This window comes from Eleutherodactylus coqui, chromosome 10 (assembly GCF_035609145.1).
Source record: "Eleutherodactylus coqui strain aEleCoq1 chromosome 10, aEleCoq1.hap1, whole genome shotgun sequence".
In the NCBI taxonomy this organism is placed as follows: Eukaryota; Metazoa; Chordata; class Amphibia; order Anura; family Eleutherodactylidae; genus Eleutherodactylus; species Eleutherodactylus coqui.
This window is the reverse complement of record NC_089846.1, coordinates 7,703,941-7,728,552: the sequence shown is the minus strand read 5'-3', so window position 1 is coordinate 7,728,552 and position 24,612 is coordinate 7,703,941. Positions and strand designations below refer to the sequence as shown.

Sequence of the window (24,612 nt, the reverse complement as noted above, 5' to 3'; positions counted from 1 at the left end):
TCCCTATGTACAAGAATATAACTACTATAATACTGCCCCCTATGTACAAGAATATAACTACTATAATACTGCTCCCTATGTACAAGAATATAACTACTATAATACTGCTCCTATGTACAAGAATATAACTACTATAATACTGCTCCCTATGTACAAGAATATAACTACTATAATACTGCCCCCTATGTACAAGAATATAACTACTATAATACTGCCCCCTATGTACAAGAATATAACTACTATAATACTGCCTCCTATGTACAAGAATATAACTACTATAATACTGCCGCTATGTACAAGAATATAACTACTATAATTCTGCCCCCTATGTACAAGAATATAACTACTATAATACTGCCTCCTATATACAAGAATATAACTACTATAATGCTGTCTCCTATGTACAAGAATATAACTACTATAATACTGCCTCATATGTACAAGAATATAACTACTATAGTACTGCTCCCTATGTACAAGAATATAACTACTATAATACTGCCCCCCTATGTACAAGAATATAACTACTATAATACTGCCCCCTATGTACAAGAATATAACTACTATAATACTGCCTCCTATGTACAAGAATATAACTACTATAATACTGCCCCCTATGTACAAGAATAGAACTGCTATAATACTGCTCCTATGTACAAGGATATAACTACTATAATACTGCCTCCTATGTACAAGAATATAACTACTATAATACTGCCCCCTATGTACAAGAATATAACTACTATAATACTGCTCCTATGTACAAGAATAGAACTGCTATAATACTGCCCCCTATGTACAAGAATATAACTACTATAATACTGCCTCCTATGTACAAGGATATAACTACTATAATACTGCCTCCTATGTACAAGAATATAACTACTATAATACTGCTCCTATGTACAAGGATATAACTACTATAATACTGCCCCCTATGTACAAGAATATAACTACTATAATACTGCCCCCTATGTACAAGAATATAACTACTATAATACTGCCCCCTATGTACAAGAATATATCTACTATAATACTGCCCCCTATGTACAAGAATATAACTACTATAATACTGCCCCCTATTATTCTGTATTTGGGTAGTGATAGTATACCTGTTGAGAGTTATGTAAGTATCTGCCAGCCATAGAGCAGCCTAATAGACAAGAGAGGAGGTATGTAAACTACCAGTGAGTTCCCCCACAATTCCCCGGTGTGACAGTGGCTGCCAATCCTTAGACATTTGAGTTTGGTGACTTTGCTCCTTGCCGCACAGACAATGAGGTCCGAAAGAATGAACATTTTCAGGATTCCTGTGTGTCCACGTGTCCCGATGAGTCGGCCAATATCCACAGGGTGTGAGCCTCGCACATGGAAACACTCAGCCTGACAACATATAAACAGCAACTCAAGAAAGTCACTGTAAGAGAACGGTCACCTGGACAACCAGCAACACCGAGGGCAAAGTAGTGACCACAGGGGGATTGATATACAGCGGGACGGATCCTCTACACAGGACTGTAGCTGTCAATTTCTTATCCAATATATCACATCTGACAATATCATGCATCTATCCTTATAATAAGCACTATGTTAACTAAAGTATTGCCCCCCCCAGCGGTAAGCGGTCCGGAGAAGTGTGAGCATCAGGTATAAAAGGAGACGATCACACAGGAGATCCCCGTACAGAAACCATCAAATGCCCCCAGGTGTAGAGCTGACAACGGGGTCTGGTGGGGGGGAGGTCACCAGGTGTAGAGCTGACAACGGGGTCTGGTGGGGGAATGTCACCAGGTGTAGAGCTGACAACAGGGTCTGGTGGGGGGATGTCACCAAATATAGAGCCGACAACGGGGTCTGGTGGGGGGACGTTACCAGGTGTAGAGCTGACAACGGGGTCTGGTGGGGAGATGTCACCAGGTGTAGAGCTGACAACAGTGTCTGGTGGGGGGATGTCACCAGGTGTAGAGCTGACAACGGGGTCTGGTGTTGGGGATGTCACCAGGTGTAGAGCTGACCACGGGGTCTGGCGTTAGGGATGTCACCAGGTGTAGAGCTGAAAACGGGGTCTGGCGTTAGGGATGTCACCAGGTGTAGAGCTGACAACGGGGTCTGGTGGGGGAATGTCACCAAATATAGAGCCGACAACGGGGTCTGGTGGGGGGATGTCACCAGGTGTAGAGCTGACAACAGGGTCTGGTGGGGGGGATGTCACCAAATATAGAGCCGACAATGGCGTCTGGTGGGGGGATGTCACCAGGTGTAGAGCTGACAACAGGGTCTGGTGGGGGGATGTCACCAAATATAGAGCCGACAACGGGGTCTGGTGGGGGGATATCACCAGGTATAGAGCTGACGACGGAGTCTGGTCGTGGGATGTCACTCGGTGTAGAGAGGAAAACGGAGTGTGGTGGTGGGTTGTCACCAGGTGTAAAGCCGATAACTGGGTCTGGTGGGGGGATGTCAAAAGGTGTAGAGCTGACAACGGAGTCTGGTGGTGGGATGTCACCCGGTGTAGAGAGGAAAACGGAGTGTGGTGGTGGGTTGTCACCAGGTGTAAAGCTGACAACGGGGTCTGGTGGGAGGGGATGTCACCGGGTGTAGAGCTGATAATGGGGTCTGCTGGTGGGATGTCACCAACCAATCAGTACGAAACATTGCAGCTTCTGGACCTTCCACTGTTGGCCATGTTATTAGGAGATGGAAGCCATCCGGTGTGTGCGGTGCTGCTACGTTCAGGGAGACCTCGTAAACTGACAGAACGTGGACAATGAAGCCTTGTAGGAGCTGTGAAGACATCACACACATCATCTGCCCTCACTCAGGGGGTCTCACAGGCCATTGGAACATCCATTAGCACCAGAACCATCCGTAGGGCCGGCATGTGAAGGGTTACCATGGACGAGCGGCTGCACACAACATCACAGCAGTGAATGTACGGCGGAGACTTCGATGGGGCTTGGAGGGACGGACTGTAAGTAAGTTGAAGCAAGTGTTGTGGATGAATCACAGTACAACATCTTCCGATCGGATGGCGGCACTTGGGTGTGGCGGTTGTCTGGTGAGCGGTTTCTACGTGACGGCATCATCCAAACAGTGAGGTTTGGAGGATGTTCTGTTATGGTGGGGGGTGTTAGGGCCATTGGTTATAGTGACGTCCATCCTCACCACCAATGGGTACAGAGACATCCCAGACAATGTAGCATCACCTCCCCTGTGGCAATACCCTGGTTCTGCTCCGTGTCTCCACCAACATGACGGAGAACCATGTCATATGGCACGCAGTGCGGAGGATCAGAACGTCTGCAGGCTTCATTGCCAGCCCAAAGTCCGGATCTCAATCCCACCGAGTGGGATGAACTAGACTGCCGTATCCGTGCACAACCATCACCCCCATCATCCCCCATCAGTATCTGAAGCTCCTGGAGGAATGGAGACGAATCCCTCCACACATCTATGGGGATCTGGTGGGAAGCGGCCGCGGAGGGGGACTGAAGTCATGGAGGCCAAAGGCGGCCCAAAACAGGATGAAAAATGGGAATAAAATCCAATTTAATCCCCTTCTGTGTGTCCAAATACTTCTGTCAGCATAGTATAGCAATATACAACCTTCATACTATGGAGGAATCCCGGATCGATCATTGCATTATTGGGAAACTCAAACTACCATTGCAGTCCCAGAAAGAGGCACTAACTTAGTGGACTACAGCCCACATTGGGACGGGGGACATCAGCTGACCAGACCCCGCAGGCCTGCCTTCCAGATACATAGAAGGAGGGCAGCCTCTCATCTAAAGTATCTATGACAGAAGCTCTGCGTCAGGATGAGAACGGCTCCAGCAAACTGCTGCACACTCTCCCGTTCCGGGCTGCTTTGGCGCACCTTAGAGGGGTGTGTTTGGCCGTGAGTGAGAAAAGCAAAAAAATTGCTGTATTTTCTGAGGCTGGGAGGTAGATTTCTGCCATGGATTTGCAGCTTAATGCACTGCGTTTGACATACCCTTATGGAGATACATGAAGAATAAAGCTTATAGCGGAGTACTTTACTTGTGGCACGATATATGTGTCACTTGCCAGGGCTTTAACATCACGGGACGCCCTTGTGTGGCAGATTCTCCACATACCGCATTAGACGCACGGTGTGACCACATATCGCCTGTGAGGGCTCAGTATGGGAGAGGCAGCCGCAGGGCACATAGTGAACATTGCGGAGGACACAAGGGTATGTCAGGTGCAGCGGGGATGAGAAACCTCCCAGTAGAGCGCTGCAGTCCGGTTATCACCATCACTATGGTTACCGACCCATAACAGATACATCCCTGTGCGTAATTACATTTTACAGAGTTTTATACTGCACTCATCTGAGAGAGAAGCTGTATATTTTCCCATCACCATGCGGAATCTGTACTTATCGTTTATACCCCTAGTGAATAATGAAATTCCCTTCTTCAGTCCAAAAGTTTCTCCCATTATATCTCACAATCATATCTCTCCCTATGTACAAGAATATAACTACAATAATACTGCCCCCCTATGTATAAGGATATAACTACTATAATACCGCCCCCTATGTATAAGAATATAACTACTATAATACCGCCGCCTATGTACAAGAATATAACTGCTATAATACTGCCCCCTATGTACAAGAATAGAACTACTATAATACTGCCCCCTATGTACAAGAATATAACTACTATAATACTGCCCCCTATGTACAAGAATATAACTACTATAATACTGCTCCTATGTACAAGAATATAACTACTATAATACTGCCCCCTATGTACAAGAATATAACTACTATAATACTGCCCCCTATGTACAAGAATATAACTACTATAATACTGCCCCCTATGTACAAGAATATAACTACTATAATACTGCTCCTATGTACAAGAATATAACTACTATAATACTGCTCACTATGTACAAGAATATAACTATTATAATACTGCCCCTATGTATAAGAATATAACTACTATAATACCGCCCCCTATGTACAAGAATATAACTGCTATAATACTGCCCCTGTGTACAAGAATATAACTACTATAATACTGCCCCTATGTACAAGAATATAACTACTATAATACTGCCCCTGTGTACAAGAATATAACTACTATAATACTGCCCCTATGTACAAGAATATAACTACTATAATACTGCTCCTATGTACAAGAATATAACTACTATAATACTGCTCCCTATGTACAAGAATATAACTACTATAATACTGCCTCCTATGTACAAGAATATAACTACTATAATACTGCCCCCTATGTACAAGAATATAACTACTATAATACTGCTCCCTGTGTACAAGAATATAACTACTATAATACTGCCCCCTATGTACAAGAATATTACTACTATAATACTGCCCCCTATATACAAGAATATAACTACTATAATACTGCCCCCTATGTACAAGAATATTACTACTATAATACTGCCCTCTATGTACAAGAATATAACTACTATAATACTGCCCCCTATGTACAAGAATATAACTACTATAATACTGCCCCCTATGTACAAGAATATAACTACTATAATACTGCCCCCTATATACAAGAATATAACTACTATAATACTGCCCCTATGTACAAGAATATAACTACTATAATACTGCTCCCTATGTACAAGAATATAACTACTATAATACTGCCCCCTATGTACAAGAATATAACTACTATAATACTGCCCCCTATGTACACGAATATAACTACTATAATACTGCCCCCTATATACAAGAATATAACTACTATAATAGTGCTCCTATGTACAAGAATATAACTACTATAATAGTGCTCCTATGTACAAGAATATAACTACTATAATACTGCCTCCTATGTACAAGAATATAACTACTATAATAGTGCTCCTATGTACAAGAATATAACTACTATAATACTGCCCCCTGTGTACAAGAATATAACTACTATAATACTGCCCCCTATGTACAAGAATATAACTACTATAATACTGCCCCTATGTACAAGAATATAACTACTATAATACTGCTCCTATGTACAAGAATATAACTACTATAATACTGCCCCCTATGTACAAGAATATAACTACTATAATACTGCCTCCTATGTACAAGAATATAACTACTATAATACTGCCCCTATGTACAAGAATAGAACTACTATAATACTGCCCCCTATGTACAAGAATATACCTACTATAATACTGCCCCTTATGTACAAGAATATAACTACTATAATACTGCCTCCTATGTACAAGAATATAACTACTATAATACTGCCTCCTATGTACAAGAATATAACTACTATAATACTGCCCCCTATGTACAAGAATATAACTACTATAATACTGCCCCCTATGTACAAGAATATAACTACTATAATACTGCCCCCTATGTAAGAATATAACCAGGGGGTCACTCAGTAGAACACTTGTAAGCGCTGTTATTTTTGCTGGGTTTGCAGTATTTCGCACTCAGGAAGTGATGTTCCTCGCTGGCTGATATCGCTTTCTCTATTTCATGGGACTTCTGCTTATTCTCTCCTTGTTATCACTTTGTTTACAAGGACGAAAAAATACAGGAAAAAGAGAGAACTGATAACTTGTGACCTCCGCACCTCACAGGAAGCCCCAATATCCGTCCCACAAGACACGGGAAAGCGATGGCGGCAGACAGACACCATGAATGCAGCCAATGTTGACAAGAGGTCATGCAGATGCCAGGAGGACGGGAGCGGTGACATCAGCAGCACAGGGTGACAACCCGAGTAGGTCTGCCGGAGGATGTGCACCCGCGAAGGACCAGAACGCCTGCCGCTCGGCGCCCCCCGCTGTCCCGGTTTTGTCACACTTTGACTTCAGTTTTGAATGTTATTTCTTAGATTTATATTTGGGCTATTTTACAAGAATCCTTATAAATCCGGTAACCACCTGTATAGTCGCTGCCCAAACATGGCGTCCAGTGCGAACAATCAGCGACGGCACTGCGACATGGTCATGTGACTTTAGCAGATACAGTCCAACATGTAATTGGGGGCATAACCAGACCGTATTACAGGAGGGTCTTGGGGTCTTTGTTCACGGGACGACTGTTGGGCGCTTCAATACATGGCAGTCGTCCCAGCGATAATCACTGCTAGCCTTTCACACCGGAGTGACGATCACTCAGTGAATGGCGCCGGAGAGCTCTTCCTGCCGCCTCCAATCACAGGAAACAGGCCGCGGCTCATAGCTGGACAGCTGCCTGTTCACACGGGCCGATCGCCATTTGAATCATTCGTCCTTCAGTCGCTGCCGGCCGTCACATCGAACGATCATCCCTCAGATTCCTGCGCTCCGCCAGCATTCACTGCGTGACCGCTGAATTAGCAATGGATACAGCAGATTAGCAGAAACCAGGAGTCTCCGTCCGAGTTCACATTGGGCCGGGCTCACATGACCATAAGATCACCACGTATCACGCGTGGGATATGCGGTAATTCGCAGGCAAACGAACAGATTGCCCTACGCAGTTCCGCTCACATTTGTGTGTAGGAATTCCGTAATACTCAAGTGCGAACAAAGAGCGCCGTATGTTGTATTCCGCCGTGTATAGTATGTTGTATCGTGCCGTGTATAGTATGTTGTATTGTGCCGTGTATAGTATGTTGTGTCGTGCCGTGTATAGTATGTTGCGTTGTGCCGTGTATAGTATGTTGCGTTGTGTCGTGTATAGTATGTTGCGTTGTGCCGTGTATAGTATGTTGCGTTGTGCCGTGTATAGTATGTTGCGTTGTGCCGTGTATAGTATGTTGCGTTGTGCCGTGTATAGTATGTTGCGTTGTGCCGTGTATAGTATGTTGTATTCCGCCGTGTATAGTATGTTGCGTTGTGCCGTGTATAGTATGTTGCGTTGTGCCGTGTATAGTATGTTGCGTTGTGCCGTGTATAGTATGTTGCGTTGTGCCGTGTATAGTAGGTTGCGTTGTGCCGTGTATAGTATGTTGTATTCCGCCGTGTATAGTATGTTGCGTTGTGCCGTGTATAGTATGTTGTATTCCGCCGTGTATAGTATGTTGCGTTGTGCCGTGTATAGTATGTTGTATTCCGCCGTGTATAGTATGTTGCGTTGTGCCGTGTATAGTATGTTGTATTCCGCCGTGTATAGTATGTTGCGTTGTGCCGTGTATAGTATGTTGCGTTGTGCCGTGTATAGTATGTTGTATTCCGCCGTGTATAGTATGTTGTATTCCGGCGTGTATAGTATGTTGCGTTGTGCCGTGTATAGTATGTTGCGTTGTGCCATGTATAGTATGTTGTATTCCGCCGTGTATAGTATGTTGCGTTGTGCCGTGTATAGTATGTTGTATTCCGCCGTGTATAGTATGTTGCGTTGTGCCATGTATAGTATGTTGTATTCCGCCGTGTATAGTATGTTGCGTTGTGCAGTGTATAGTATGTTGTATTCCGCCGTGTATAGTATGTTGCGTTGTGCCGTGTATAGTATGTTGCGTTGTGCCGTGTATAGTATGTTGCGTTGTGCCGTGTATAGTATGTTGCGTTGTGCCGTGTATAGTATGTTGTATTCCGCCGTGTATAGTATGTTGCGTTGTGCCGTGTATAGTATGTTGAATTCCGCCGTGTATAGTATGTTGCGTTGTGCCGTGTATAGTATGTTGCGTTGTGCCGTGTATAGTATGTTGTATTCCGCCGTGTATAGTATGTTGCGTTGTGCCGTGTATAGTATGTTGCGTTGTGCCGTGTATAGTATGTTGTATTCCGCCGTGTATAGTATGTTGCGTTGTGCCGTGTATAGTATGTTGCGTTGTGCCGTGTATAGTATGTTGCGTTGTGCCGTGTATAGTATGTTGCGTTGTGTCGTGTATAGTATGTTGCGTTGTGCCGTGTATAGTATGTTGCGTTGTGCCGTGTATAGTATGTTGCGTTGTGCCGTGTATAGTATGTTGCGTTGTGCCGTGTATAGTATGTTGCGTTGTGCCGTGTATAGTATGTTGTATTCCGCCGTGTATAGTATGTTGCGTTGTGCCGTGTATAGTATGTTGCGTTGTGCCGTGTATAGTATGTTGCGTTGTGCCGTGTATAGTATGTTGCGTTGTGCCGTGTATAGTATGTTGTATTCCGCCGTGTATAGTATGTTGCGTTGTGCCGTGTATAGTATGTTGTATTCCGCCGTGTATAGTATGTTGCGTTGTGCCGTGTATAGTATGTTGCGTTGTGCCGTGTATAGTATGTTGTATTCCGCCGTGTATAGTATGTTGCGTTGTGCCGTGTATAGTATGTTGCGTTGTGCCGTGTATAGTATGTTGTATTCCGCCGTGTATAGTATGTTGCGTTGTGCCGTGTATAGTATGTTGCGTTGTGCCGTGTATAGTATGTTGCGTTGTGCCGTGTATAGTATGTTGTATTCCGGCGTGTATAGTATGTTGCGTTGTGCCGTGTATAGTATGTTGCGTTGTGCCGTGTATAGTATGTTGCGTTGTGCCGTGTATAGTATGTTGCGTTGTGCCGTGTATAGTATGTTGTATTCCGCCGTGTATAGTATGTTGCGTTGTGCCGTGTATAGTATGTTGCGTTGTGCCGTGTATAGTATGTTGCGTTGTGCCGTGTATAGTATGTTGTATTCCGGCGTGTATAGTATGTTGCGTTGTGCCGTGTATAGTATGTTGCGTTGTGCCGTGTATAGTATGTTGTATTCCGCCGTGTATAGTATGTTGCGTTGTGCCGTGTATAGTATGTTGCGTTGTGCCGTGTATAGTATGTTGTATTCCGGCGTGTATAGTATGTTGCGTTGTGCCGTGTATAGTATGTTGCGTTGTGCCGTGTATAGTATGTTGCGTTGTGCCGTGTATAGTATGTTGCGTTGTGCCGTGTATAGTATGTTGTATTCCGCCGTGTATAGTATGTTGCGTTGTGCCGTGTATAGTATGTTGCGTTGTGCCGTGTATAGTATGTTGCGTTGTGCCGTGTATAGTATGTTGCGTTGTGCCGTGTATAGTATGTTGCGTTGTGCCGTGTATAGTATGTTGCGTTGTGCCGTGTATAGTATGTTGCGTTGTGCCGTGTATAGTATGTTGTATTCCGCCGTGTATAGTATGTTGCGTTGTGCCGTGTATAGTATGTTGCGTTGTGCCGTGTATAGTATGTTGCGTTGTGCCGTGTATAGTATGTTGCGTTGTGCCGTGTATAGTATGTTGTATTCCGCCGTGTATAGTATGTTGCGTTGTGCCGTGTATAGTATGTTGCGTTGTGCCGTGTATAGTATGTTGTATTCCGGCGTGTATAGTATGTTGCGTTGTGCCGTGTATAGTATGTTGCGTTGTGCCGTGTATAGTATGTTGCGTTGTGCCGTGTATAGTATGTTGCGTTGTGCCGTGTATAGTATGTTGTATTCCGCCGTGTATAGTATGTTGCGTTGTGCCGTGTATAGTATGTTGCGTTGTGCCGTGTATAGTATGTTGCGTTGTGCCGTGTATAGTATGTTGCGTTGTGCCGTGTATAGTATGTTGCGTTGTGCCGTGTATAGTATGTTGCGTTGTGCCGTGTATAGTATGTTGCGTTGTGCCGTGTATAGTATGTTGTATTCCGCCGTGTATAGTATGTTGCGTTGTGCCGTGTATAGTATGTTGCGTTGTGCCGTGTATAGTATGTTGCGTTGTGCCGTGTATAGTATGTTGTATTCCGCCGTGTATAGTATGTTGCGTTGTGCCGTGTATAGTATGTTGTATTCCGCCGTGTATTACACGCCACAAAGCTTATTGTTTTCTATGGATATGAAATTAACGCTGCCCATACGCAATTACATTGCATGTAGGCGCCGTTGCTAAGCGGCAGCATGGGAAGTTTAAACTCCAAATCAGTAGACAGACCTGCGTGAGATACGCGGTGATGCCATATGCAGAGGTAGGCCGCGCCACCGTCAGCTCCACAGCGGGTAAATGCTGCGTTGCTGGTTAGGTTTACTGCTTGGCTCAGAGGATGGAGCCGATCCAGATGGCGCCGAACAGAACCCCATCAACTATATTGGGGGTCCGTTTGGCTTCTGGGGGGAATTTTCCTGGAAGAAATAGAGCAGCCCGCGGCGCCATTCCATCCGGGATCTCACGTCCGCGCTCACTGCGTTGTTTACACTTGCAAACCCCCCCCCCCCCAAAAAAAACTGCAAGGCGGCTGAAGCGAAGCGCGTCGGGTCACCAACAGAAACTCCGTATTCATTAACGCAGACAGACGATACGCCTTCAGCCGCGGGTCCTCTGCACTCTATGTATCCACAGCCGGACGCTCGGGGGCCTCCACATCCTAGTACACTCTTTTCCAGTATAGATAGATTTGCACTGAATGCCCACATGGGTGGCGCTATGTGAAGGGTGATGTGAAGTGGGTGGTGCCCTGGTATGTACAGCGAGTAGCGCTATGCGAAGAGGGTATATGAAGTGGGTGGCGCTATGTGAAGGGTGATGTGAAGTGGGTGGTGCTCTGGAATGTACAGCGAATAGCGCTATGCGAAGAGGGTATATGAAGCGGGTGGCACTATATGAAGGGTTATGTAAATCAAGTGGCGCTACGGTATGTGCAGTGGATGGAGCTAAGTGAAGGGTTATATGAAGCGGGTGGCACTATGTGAAGGGTTCTGTGAAACCGTGGCGCTACATAATGTGCAGCAAGTGGGGCTATGTGAAGCAAGTATGTGAAGCAGGTGGCGCTGTGTGAAGCAGGTATGTGCAGCAGGTGGCGCTATGTGAAGCGGGTGGCGCTGTGTGAAGCAGGTATGTGCAGCAGGTATGTGCAGCAGGTGGCGCTATGTGAAGCCGGTGGCGCTGTGTGAAGCAGGTATGTGCAGCAGGTGGTGCTGTGTGAAGTGGGTGGCGCTGTGTGAAGCAGGTATGTGCAGCAGGTGGCGCTATGTGAAGCGGGTGGCGCTGTGTGCAGTGGGTGGCGCTGTGTGAAGCAGGTATGTACAGCAGGTGGCGCTATGTGAAGCAGGTATGTGCAGCAGGTGGTGCTGTGTGAAGTGGGTGGCGCTGTGTGAAGCGGGTATGTGCAGCAGGTGGCGCTATGTGAAGCCGGTGGCGCTGTGTGAAGCAGGTATGTGCAGCAGGTGGTGCTGTGTGAAGCAGGTATGTGCAGCAGGTGGCGCTATGTGAAGCGGGTGGCGCTGTGTGAAGCGGGTATGTGCAGCAAGTGGCGCTATGTGAAGCAGGTATGTGCAGCAGGTGGCGCTGTGTGCAGCGGGTGGCGCTGTGTGAAGCCGCTGTACCGTCAGCGTCAGTTCCAGAGAGGATGGTGAGGAGCCCTTTTTCTATACACGAAGGCAGCGTCTAAGCGTTGATTATTTTGGCTTCTTCTGTTACATGAGTGTATATAAACTCCTCCATCACCCCCCCATACACACTTGGCTCTGACCTAGTCACTATACTTCCTGCCTGACAATAACAGGAAGGTCCCATTCAGAGGGACTAGAGGGGGTGTTCCTGACGGTACGGCAGGGGCCGAGGCGTACCATGAGTTCTGCAGATGGAGGGAAGGGGCGACAACAGATAAACGGACGCTGATGGGGCGGTCTATTGTTGCCATCCACGGGGAGTGAAGGAACCCGTTATCGCAGGGTGGGGATACATTGTGGCAGCCGCAGCTTTCTGCATCTCTGACCTCATATTTTGACTCCTAGTTGCAGATCGTTTAACCCTTTCCTCCCTCCCCTAGCTAGTGGGAACTGCAGGATGGAAAAGGCAATTGCTTAAAAAGTAATTATTTAAATTTTTTTGTTGTTTTACGTACAGAATACACGATTCTGGGCATTTTTATAATATGTATTATTAACCTATTCTGTACATTCTTTGTTGCTGAAAACCCTTCTTTACTACGCAGCTTAGTGAGGAAGTTGCTAGGGACATTGTTCTTCACCTAGCTGCATGACACTAGAGGGCGCTCCAGCTGTGTCTGCTCTGTTCTCACCAGTGCAACACTAGAGGGCGCTCCAGCTGTGTCTGCACTAGTCTCACTGGTGCAGCACTAGAGGGCGCTCCAGCTGTGTCTGCACTGTTGTCAGCGGTGCAGCACTAGAGGGCACTCCAGCTGTGTCTGCACTGTTGTCACCAGTGCAGCACTAGAGGGCGCTCCAGCTGTGTCTGCACTGTTGTCACCAGTGCAGCACTAGAGGGCGCTCCAGCTGTGTCTGCACTATTCTCACTGGTGCAGCACTGAAGGGCGCTCCAGCTGTGTCTGCACTGTTCTCACTGGTGCAGCACTAGAGGGCGCTCTAGCTGTGTCTGCACTATTCTCATTGGTTCGGCACTAGAGGGCGCTCTAGCTGTGTCTGCACTGTGAAGGGGAGAAGCCATCTGCAGAACAGCTTCACCTTTATAGTGGTGGGGACAGAGCCACTAAGAGCGGCAGAGAATAAGAGCAGCCCGGAGGAACAAAGCCGCCAAGTACAACTGTAAGATGGCTAAAAATTACTAATGCATTAATAAAGTGTTATAATGGGAGGAGCTGCACTACTGATAACAGTGCAGACACAGCTGAAGTGCCACCTACTGCTGCACTACTGATAACAGTGCAGACACAGCTGGAGCGCCCCCTGCAGCTGCACTACTGACACCAGTGCAAACACACCTGGAGCGCCCCCTGCAGCTGCACTACTGACACCAGTGCAAACACACCTGGAGCGCCCCCTGCTGCTGCACTACTGACACCAGTGCAAACACACCTGGAGTGCCCCCTGCTGCTGCACTACTGACACCAGTGCAGACACAGCTGGAGCGTCCCCTGCTGCTGCACTACTGATAACAGTGCAGACACAGCTGGAGCGCCCCCTACTGCTGCACTACTGACACCAGTGCAGACACACCTGGAGCACCCCCTACTGCTGCACTACTGACACCAGTGCAGACACACCTGGAGCGCCCCCTGCTGCTGCACTACTGACACCAGTGCAGACATAGCTGGAGCGTCCCCTGCTGCTGCACTACTGATAACAGTGCAGACACAGCTGGAGCGCCCCCTACTGCTGCACTACTGACACCAGTGCAGACATAGCTGGAGCGTCCCCTGCTGCTGCACTACTGATAACAGTGCAGACACAGCTGGAGCGCCCCCTACTGCTGCACTACTGACACCAGTGCAGACACAGCTGGAGCGCCCTCTACTGCTGCACTACTGACACCAGTGCAGACACAGCTGGAGCGCCCTCTACTGCTGCACTATTGACACCAGTGCAGACACAGCTGAAGCGCCCCCTACTGCTGCACTACTGACACCAGTGCAGACACAACTGGAGTGCCCCCTGCTGCTGCACTACTGACACCAGTGCAAATACACCTGGAGCGCCCCCTACTGACACCAGTGCAGACACACCTGGAGCGCCCCCTACTGCTATGCAGCTATGTGAATACAGATTTCCCTAGTAACATCTCCTGGCTGCAGAGCAATGAGGGGTGTCCAAGTAAAAACGTACAGAATAGCTAATGAAGCTGACGACGGAGTAAAGGCGCTTCCAAAATGGAAATGCAGCCGCTCTGTAACGTGTAATGCAGCCGCTCTGTAACGTGTAATGCAGCCGCTCTGTAACGTGTAATGCAGCCGCTCTGTAACGTGTAATGCAGCCGCTCTGTAACGTGTAATGCAGCCGCTCTGTAACGTGTAATGCAGCCGCTCTGTAACGTGTAACTGTCATGTGACGGCGTTCTCTAAGGGTTAAGGCTGCTTGCGCACTTTGCAGTTTTGTTGCTTTTTTGTGGGTTTTTAGATGCTTCTTTGCTACAGCTCAGACATGTGCATGCAGCCTTCTTCAGAGCGGCATGGCTGATTGTCGTGGCATTGCCTGTGTCCATATAGTTTTTCCTGTGCCTTCCCTTGTTTTCCAATACGAGCAAAATAATGAGAAAAATAGACGAACGCGGTCCATTTCTTTAAAATTAGTGTTGCTTAGTAATTAACTATCTGTGAGAAGCTGAGCGCCCGCCGGCCACCTGAGCGTTTTATTCTGCAAACATCGACTTGAATTGTTGATTGATGTCTGAGAAATCGGAGCAGACTTTGGGCGCACTTGCTAGACTTGCCATCATCATGTACATAAAGATGGCACATGGGTAACCATGTCTGCAGCCCAATGACTAGAATGGGTCCGTGTGCGGGGATAGAAGCAAATATAATCAGCACACCGAAGTGAATAGTCTCCGTTAGTCCTGAATCGCAGCATATTAGACCGGCTGCAGGCTGTCAGGGCATGCTTGGAGTTGTAGTTCTGCAGCAGAACACTGCTCTTCTTGATGTCCCTAAACTACTTGGGTCATTGGGAACGTTCTGGTTGTTACGGCCCTCTACTGCCCACGTCCAATACCAGAGCCAGAGTATTTGACTGGGAGCAGAATGAGCCCCATTGCCGCAGCCCAGAGGTGTCCAGATCTGCTCATCTGAAGGGTCATTGACTTTGAAGGATCCTTACACCACATGCCTGACATACTGCGACTGCAAAAACTACAGACCAGCAGACGCCGCATGCGTAGAATTCCTTTTTAAGCAGTTGCCCATAATATCCTGCAATGCCCAACCCTTCCCCACACTATTGAGCCCCTCGGTCAGCCGCCCTGCTGATGGATGCCGCAGCTCGCCAGCCACGATATTGGCATCTGACCTACTTTCTGAGAGTTGGAGTCTGCGCCGACCAACAAGAGCAGAGTTACAAATTAACTCATTTCCCTCCTTGTTGGTGTCAGCAGCTTTATCACCGTAGTCCTACTGCCCCCCTGCAGCCGTACAGCTGACAATCTAATCCCCCTACCATACCCCATCCGGATATCACAATGTATCTGTGTAGCCACTTCTTCTTCATCAGCACAAGACATACAGTCTACCCAACATCCCGCCGCTGTTTGGGCAGAGAACTAAAAGTCCTTTATATCAGGGCATGTAAGACCACATCGGGGTGCCGGTGAGGGGAGTATGGCTTCACCACATGTAGAATATGGGGTACGCTGTATACAAAGTGCTCCTTATAGGGTTGATGCTGAAGAGTCACCAACCATGTAAGTGTCCACAAACTCTTGGCTGGCATCCACACTGACCGCCCCTTTATTACCCCCCCCCCGTTGGCAGTGAGACCCCGTCTAGTCTAGCACCGATGACCGGCCTCGTTGGAAGTCGCTCCGATCGCTGGATTTTCCCATCCAATGTGGATTCATACTGAAACTGATCCACGGAAAACTTGTCACGTGATTGTATGCTCCGGGGTCACGGGGGTAATGTCCATACAGGGGAGCGCCAATCATGAGCGGGCTGGGGGCTCTAATAAGGGGGCCATGGAATATGTAGCATACTACATTACAGTCCCTGACTGGCACTTAGGAGGATCAGAGAATGCAATTACATCTACGTGTGCCACCCAAGGTGGTTCTCTAGATGCTCCTGGCATTACCGCCTGTTGCCTGGTATTCAGGTGAGTACATATGGGCATATTTAGTGCGCTGACAGAGGTTCACTAGGGCTGGGGACCTTAAGTCCTTGCTGAACTACAAGCTTCAGCATGATTAGGGGTCTAATTCCACCCCCAGCAGTATATGTAACGGAGGGTACGGCAGGCACAGCGCGGGCGTTGTGCCCCAGGAGCCCCTGAAGTGCTTGAGTCAGGATGCAGTTCGTGCGCTGCGGCGCCCACGCATCCCGGCAGGCAGCTGGCACTTCTTATTCTATCAGTTATAAATTTAGCAGCGAGATCTCCTCCACGGAAAGTTTTGCAACTTTTACAGACAAATTAGTCACAAATAACAGTCGGCACTTTTCAGTTTCTGTAACTAGAAGAAATGTGAAACACAAAGCTGTAAACATACAGAATCACCGACGTCGTCGCATCCGTCCGTGTGTGGAAAAGCAGGATGACCACCAGTATGGCCACCGCTCTGGAGAAGGCAGGAGCTCCATGGTGACAACTCTGTCTAGCTACATAGGAACAGATGACAGCTAGGTGACAACCCCTCCAGGGGCGGTAAGGTGCAGCTCCGGGCCTCAGTGTAGAGTGCCCCCACCCTCCCCCTCACCACCCCGGCTATAATGTGCCAATTATAACCCAGGCGTCTTCTTATGTGGCAGAAGGAACTTTGGCACCAGGACCTAAAGGTGACTGTTCCCTCTGCACCCCCATAGCTACACCTCAGGGATCATGAGAATGGCCTATAAGAGGCCATTCTGACCAGACTGTTAGGAGGTGTTGGCACCATCAGATGGGGGCACACAAGGTGACCGGGCTCAGGACGCCCCCTACAGACCACCAGTAGAGAGGAGCGTCTGACCAGACTGTTAGGAGGTGTTGGCACCATCAGATGGGGACACACAAGGTGACCGGGCTCAGGACGCCCCCTACAGACCACCAGTAGAGAGGAGCGTCTGACCAGACTGTTGGGAGGTGATGGGACCAGTGGATGGGGGCACACAAGGTGACTGGACTCAGGACCTCCGACAGACCACCAGTAGAGAGGAGCGTCTGACCAGACTGTTGGGAGGTGTTGGGACCAGTGGATGGGGGCACACAAGGTGACCGGGCTCAGGACGCCCCCTACAGACCACCAGTAGAGAGGAGCGTCTGACCAGACTGTTGGGACGTGTTGGGACCAGTGGATGGGGGCACACAAGGTGACCGGGCTCAGGACCCCCTACAGACCACCAGTAGAGAGGAGCGTCTGACCAGACTGTTGGGACGTGTTGGGACCAGTGGATGGGGGCACACAAGGTGACCGGGCTCAGGACACCCCCTACAGACCACCAGTAGAGAGGAGCGTCTGAACAGACTGTTAGGAGATGTTGGGACCAGTGGATGGGGGCACACAAGGTGACCGGGCTCAGGACGCCCCCTACAGACCACCAGTAGAGAGGAGCATCTGACCAGACTGTTGGGAGGTGTTGGGACCAGTGGATGGGGGCACACAAGGTGACCGGGCTCAGGACGCCCCCTACAGACCACCAGTAGAGAGGAGCATCTGACCAGACTGTTGGGAGGTGTTGGGACCAGTGGATGGGGGCACACAAGGTGACCGGGCTCAGGACCCCCGGCAGACCACCAGTAGAGAGGAGCGTCTGACCAGACTGTTGGGAGGTGTTGGGACCAGTGGATGGGGGCACACAAGGTGACCGGGCTCAGGACGCCCCCTACAGACCACCAGTAGAGAGGAGCATCTGACCAGACTGTTGGGAGGTGTTGGGACCAGTGGATGGGGGCACACAAGGTGACCGGGCTCAGGACGCCCCCTACAGACCACCAGTAGAGAGCAGCGTCTGACCAGATTTTTGGGAGGTGTTGGGACCAGTGGATGTGTGAGGGCAAACAAGGTGACCGGACTCAGGACCCCCGACAGACCACCAGTAGAGAGGAGCGTCTGACCAGATTGTTGGGAGGTGTTGGGACCAGTGGATGGGGGCACACAAGGTGACCGGGCTCAGGACCCCCGACAGACCACCATTAGAGAGTAGCGTCTGACCAGACTGTTGGGAGGTGTTGGGACCAGTGGATGGGGGCACACAAGGTGACCGGGCTCAGGACCCCCGACAGACCACCAGTAGAGAGGAGCGTCTGACCAGATTGTTGGGAGGTGTTGGGACCAGTGGATGGGGGCAAACAAGGTGACCGGACTTAGGACACCCCCTACAGACCACCAGTAGAGAGGAGCGTCTGACCAGACTGTTAGGGGGTGTTGGGACCAGTGGATGGGGGCACACAAGGTAACCGGGCTCAGGACGCCCCCTACAGACCACCAGTAGAGAGGAGCGTCTGACCAGACTGTTGGGAGGTGTTGGGACCAGTGGATGGGGGCACACAAGGTGACCGGGCTCAGGACCCCCGACAGACCACCAGTAGAGAGGAGCGTCTGACCAGACTGTTGGGAGGTGTTGGGACCAGTGGATGGGGGCAAACAAGGTGACCGGACTCAGGACACCCCCTACAGACCACCATTAGAGAGGAGCGTCTGACCAGACTGTTGGGAGGTGTTGGGACCAGTGGATGGGGGCACACAAGGTGACCGGGCTCAGGACGCCCACTACAGACCAGTAGAGAGGAGTGCCTGACCAGACTGTTAGGGGCTGTTGGGACCAGTGGGTGTGTGAGGGCACACAAGGCGACCGGGCTCAGGACCCCCTACAGACCACCAGTAGAGAGGAGCGTCTGACCAGACTGTTAGGAGGTGTTGGGACCAGTTGATGGGGGCACACAAGGTGACCGGGCTCAGGACGCCCCTTACAGACCACCAGTAGAAAAGAAGCGTCTGTCCAAACTGTTAGGAGGTGTTGGGACCAGTGGATGTGTGAGGGCACACAAGGTGACCGGGCTCAGGACGCCCCCTACAGACCACCAGTAGAGAGGAGCGTCTGACCATAATGTTAGGGGGTGTTGGGACCAGTGGATGGGGGCACACAAGGTGACCGGGCTCCGGATGCTCCCTACAGACCACCAGTAGAGAGGAGCGTCTGTGCAGACTGTTAGGAGGTGTTGGGACCAGTGGATGTGTGAGGGCACACAAGGCGACCGGGCTCAGGACCCCCTACAGACCACCAGTAGAGAGGAGCGTCTGACCAGACTGTTAGGAGGTGTTGGGACCAGTTGATGGGGGCACACAAGGTGACCGGGCTCAGGACGCCCCTTACAGACCACCAGTAGAAAAGAAGCGTCTGTCCAAACTGTTAGGAGGTGTTGGGACCAGTGGATGTGTGAGGGCACACAAGGTGACCGGGCTCAGGACGCCCCCTACAGACCACCAGTAGAGAGGAGCGTCTGACCATAATGTTAGGGGGTGTTGGGACCAGTGGATGGGGGCACACAAGGTGACTGGGCTCAGGACGCCCCCTACAGACCACCAGTAGAAAAGAGCGTCTGACCAGATTGTTAGGGGGTGTTGGGACCAGTGGATGTGTGAGGGTACACAAGGCGACCGGGCTCAGGACCCCTGACAGACCACCAGTAGAGAGGAGTGTCTGACCAGACTGTTAGGGGGTATTGGGACCAGTGGATGGGGCACACAAGGCGACCAGGCTCAGGACGCCCCCTACAGACAGAGAGGAGCGTCTATAATTCTTGACGTGCACTTTAGGTCTGTGTTTATGGTCGCGGCTCATGTTGGGGTCTCCTTTGAATGTTCATCCTTTGGGTTGCATTGATCTGTGACATGAGATGGACCTTGCATTGAGGGTAATCCTTTCATCGCGGCTTTGTCCTTTTTACTAGTTTGTAAGTATAATAAAGATACTTCATTCATATTACGGCGTGACGATACGCGGTTCTGCTACTTGGTGATCATTTTCTTGTGTTGCCATCTTATAGGTTTGTACATCTGACCGTATTTGTCCTGCTGGTGTACAGCGGGTGTAGATGACGCCGGCTTCGAGTCTTCATGCATGTGATGCGTTCTCCGATGTCGCTTCCATTAAGGTTTCATTCTCGTTTGGTACTTTTGAGGAATTCCTCACATCGCCTCCATGATGCCCCTGAGTCACACAACAATTATCACGCCGGGAGGTGCCAGTCAGCTTGTTACTAGCAGAACATCAACCCAAGACGCCATCTCCAGTATCCCGAAGAGCTGATCTCATCGTTAATTACGGAAGCAGGAATATTCATTCCTAATTGACATTATTGCTACATGATACAATCAGGGCCTCTGCGTACCAAGGACTCTACCACCCCCTTGTGGGAAGCTCATGCATTGCACTTGCCAGAAAGAAAACACAAAGTATCTTCATATGGTGTAATCTGTGTGGGGTTTGTAGATTCCACCTCTACATCCGTGGCTTAGGCGCTATTCACATCTGCGTCGGAGCGTCCGGCGCAATTCTGGCATGAAATGCAGGACTTTTTCATCCAATAAAAATGCCAGACCAGTGCAGGAACCAAATGGACCCCGTTATAGTCAATGGGGTCCGTTGGGTTCTGTTAATCCGAGGGATTCAGCTTTCCTGCTTCCAAAATAGAGCAAGAAACCATAATCCCCACCGCAGATGTGAATTTCGCCTAAACTGCGTTTTTCTGTCTGTTGTAGATCCACACACGGATTTAGTCCTGTTGAAGGGGCGAATCCACATATGGAGTTCCCAAAGAGGATCTGACATGGACTCGGCCCGGAGAGGCGGCAGGTCAGTCCTCAGATAGGAATCTGTACAAACCCCGGCAGGTCCCAATGTAAATGAATGGGACGCTTTTCTGGTGCAGATTTGCCTTTGATTCCATATAGTTTATACCGCAGCGAATTGCACCTCAAAAACTGCAACAAAATCCATGGTTCTCGGCGCGGATCCGCACGTAGAAGTTTCCCTGTCAATCGGCAGAGTCCGCGTACGAAATTCTGACACAGAAAATTGCCTTTTCGCATCAGGAAATGACGGGTCACTTAATGCAGAAACGTAATTTTTTTTGCATTGGAATTCCACGCGCGGATTTGGCCCGGTGACGGGGGAAACTCTGCGTGCGGATCCGCATCAAAAACTGCGACAGAAAGCCACGGATTTGGATGCGTTTGAGGTGGAATTGGTGGTGGAAAATTACGCTGTGAGAACACATCCTTGGGGTTCATTCACACAGAGTGGAACTGGTGCAGATTCTGCACAGTGGAATTTTCAGCGCATAAGTTGTATCACTGCGAGCAGGAAGCGGTTTGATGACATCAGTGAAAGGAAGACGTTTGATATATTAAGTGGAGGCGTCGTGTGATGATGTCATAAACAGCGTTTCTGTAAGATATTATTTAGCAATAAAACTGTTAGATGACCCCATTATAGGCAAAAAAGCAGCGTGATGACATCATTATAGCACCGTGAGGACATCATTATAGCAGCGTGATGACATCATTATAGCAGCGTGATGACATCATTATAAGAAGGGAAGCAGATTGACATCACTAAACAGAAAAGCAGTTTGAGGGTGAGGGCAGACGAGCGCATAAACGGCGCGTTTTTGCGACCAAACGTATATACGTGACCATCTGAGGCAATGGTTTCGAATGTATTCGTTCACATGGGCGATTTTACGGTGCGTAAAAACGGCAATTCGAAAAAATCCGGAATATATGCGACCGAAATACGCACCAACGCATATTCGATCGCCGAAAAGACCGTTTGCAAAGTAGGAACAAACGAAAATACGCTTTCTAGCTCTGGTCGTGATCGGTAAAAAACGTTCTCTCGGGCGATTATACGTTGCGCTCGTGCGAACGTAAATACGCCTACGCTCGTCTGCCCGCACCCTAAAGGGGTGATTCGCATAGGACAGGTGATAAAAGTGATAAGTGGGGGTCTCACTGCAGAGACTCCCAGTGATTCCGAGAATGGGGTTCCCGGTTATCCCTTACGGCAGGTGCGCTAGGAGATTGAATGGGGCGGCAGTCATATTGGGGCTGATGGAGATAGACAAGTGCTTGCACTCTGCTGTTTCCATCAGCCCCTCTAATCAGTCTGACGTCATTGTGGGTGGGTGCAGCGATGAAAGGAGGGCGGCACTCCCATTCTTGGGATTGGTGGGGGTCTCAGTGAAGAGACCCCCACCGATCAGACTATTAGCACTTATCCTAACCCTTTAATGAGGTCCCTATAAGGAGAGAAGCCGTTTAGGATGTGATCATCAGTAGGGAAGACACGTGATAATCTCACTACAAGGCCTCCTTCATTCAGGAGCAATTTGGGGCCGTAAAAGCTACACAGCTCTCCCTGCCTGCGCATTTTTGGCTTGTATGTTCGTTTTTTATGTCCGTGTTGGATCCAAGGTCACTACATTTTTCAAGCATACACAAAAAAAAAAAGAGTGTTTGTTGCTTTTCTCTTACTCACCCCTAGACCTTAAAGGGCAGCTCTGGTGTGTGAAAATGCACCAATATAGGGCGAGCTGCGATTATTTAACACACAATATTAGTTCGCATGAAAAAAAGCACATCTGTGTACACCAATTTAATTCAATGGGTCTGTGCGCGGTTCGTATTCGGAACATACGGCAGTGTGAACAGGCCCCGAGATTTTTCAGCAGTTTGATGATGTCATCATAAGCAAGGAAATCTCCTTGATGATGTCATCTCCGCCACGAGTGGATTCTGACCCTCACGGCCGCTTCCCGCTATCGGACTCCAGTATTCCACTTCTCGCACACAACCCAGCCATACTCACCAGCTGGCCATAATTTATTCACGAGCCGGGCCAGGTCTGCGCGGCCAGCGCCCGGCGGGAGAGGCGATAAGATTAGAACCGTGCAGACAGTTCATTTACATGCTGCCAATAAAACTACAACCTGGCAGAGGAAGACGAGGCTCTCCGGCGCGCGTTTCATCCAGGCCAATGGCTCCAGACAACCCCTGTCTCCCGCCCTGTATATACGCATTTACATTTGAAGTCCATCATAGTAAAAATAGATTATATATATAAATAATTCTAGTTCTAACTATCTTCTATAGTATATGGATATTACATTGTTCACCCATACAGATGAAGGCGGCCATGCCTTGTATGGTGGTATACCAGGCGGGCAGGCATCTATCGTTCTGGGATGCTGCAAGGCCACCAACAACCAGAGGTGAATAATAGCCAGGATGGCGTCTGAGGGTAACGGTTTACCATCTCGGAATGTATTAGGAGCGGTTGACAGGCAAGAAAAATTCTCTAACACAATTATACTACCAAAGTACGACTTAAAGGGATTTTCCAGGTAAGTGCTATTGATGATGTATCATCAGGATCAGCTGTGATCTAATGCTTGGGATCCCATACAATTGAGTGCCCGCTATCAGTGCCACAACACACAGGGTATGGAGTGGAAGCAGTTAGCGCTGACACATTTAGTGGCCGGGGCTGGTAATCGCAGACGCAGCTCTCATTAAAGTCAACGAGAAACACGATGGACCCCCATCAATCAATTATAATTACTGCTGATCTATCCTGAGGACGGGTCATCAATAGTACTTGTCCGGAAAACCCCTTTAACAGAAACAATTGTCGGTGGCATTTAGCCCAGTGACACGCCAGCATACTCTGGGAACAATTATGCCTTCATAATACAGAGACGCATCCCGCCTTTACCACACGACCTCTGACCCGAACTCCAATAATAGGGTCTTATGATGCTGGTAGTTGAGGTGAGGATAACCCGTGGTCAGCTTGTACACGCATCCATATTACGGACGCATAAATATGCACAGAATACGCCCGTGTCACTGGCCTTCATATGAACAAAAGCGCTCACTGCTGGCGTTTGGACGCATTATCCTCAGGGGTTTCGGTTAGGTGTGAGCGCTATACGATTAAAGAGGTTGTATCGCAATTGCAAGTTATCCTCTATCAATAGTATAGGGGAAAACGTTCTGAGTGGTGGGGGTCTCACCAATCTCGAGCACAAATCTCCCATGTCCCATTACCCTGTCGCTACGGGGGGTTGCTTCTCTCCCCACAGTGACGTCATTGAGTGGAGCGCTGGCTGAGCATGCGTGGTCCGCACTCCATTAATTTGTAAGGGGCTGAGCGAAAAAGCTGAGCAGCGCCCGCTCAGGTATCCCCACAGCCCCATTAAAAGTGAATGGAGCTAGAGCACTTGCATGACCAACGCTCCCATTCAGTCTCCTCCTCAGTGAGAGGGGGGCAGTAACTGTCATGGTGAGGAAGATGGGGGAC

General features: G+C 48.9%; 1 protein-coding gene across 2 annotated transcripts in view; it reads right to left on the bottom strand.

Annotated features, from left to right (window-relative positions):
• RALGDS (ral guanine nucleotide dissociation stimulator) overlaps positions 1-24,612 on the bottom strand; it is a 122,582-nt gene that overhangs the window by 95,459 nt on the left and 2,511 nt on the right. The window contains exon 1 of one of the 2 annotated variants that reach the window (XM_066580159.1): positions 1,113-1,160. The exons of the other annotated variant lie outside the window; for it this stretch is intronic. Within the exon in view, the coding sequence (XP_066436256.1) occupies positions 1,113-1,145 (33 nt within the window). The 5' untranslated portion in view covers positions 1,146-1,160. Of the gene's footprint in view, positions 1-1,112; positions 1,161-24,612 lie in introns of those variants that run through there. 2 annotated transcript variants of the gene reach the window in all.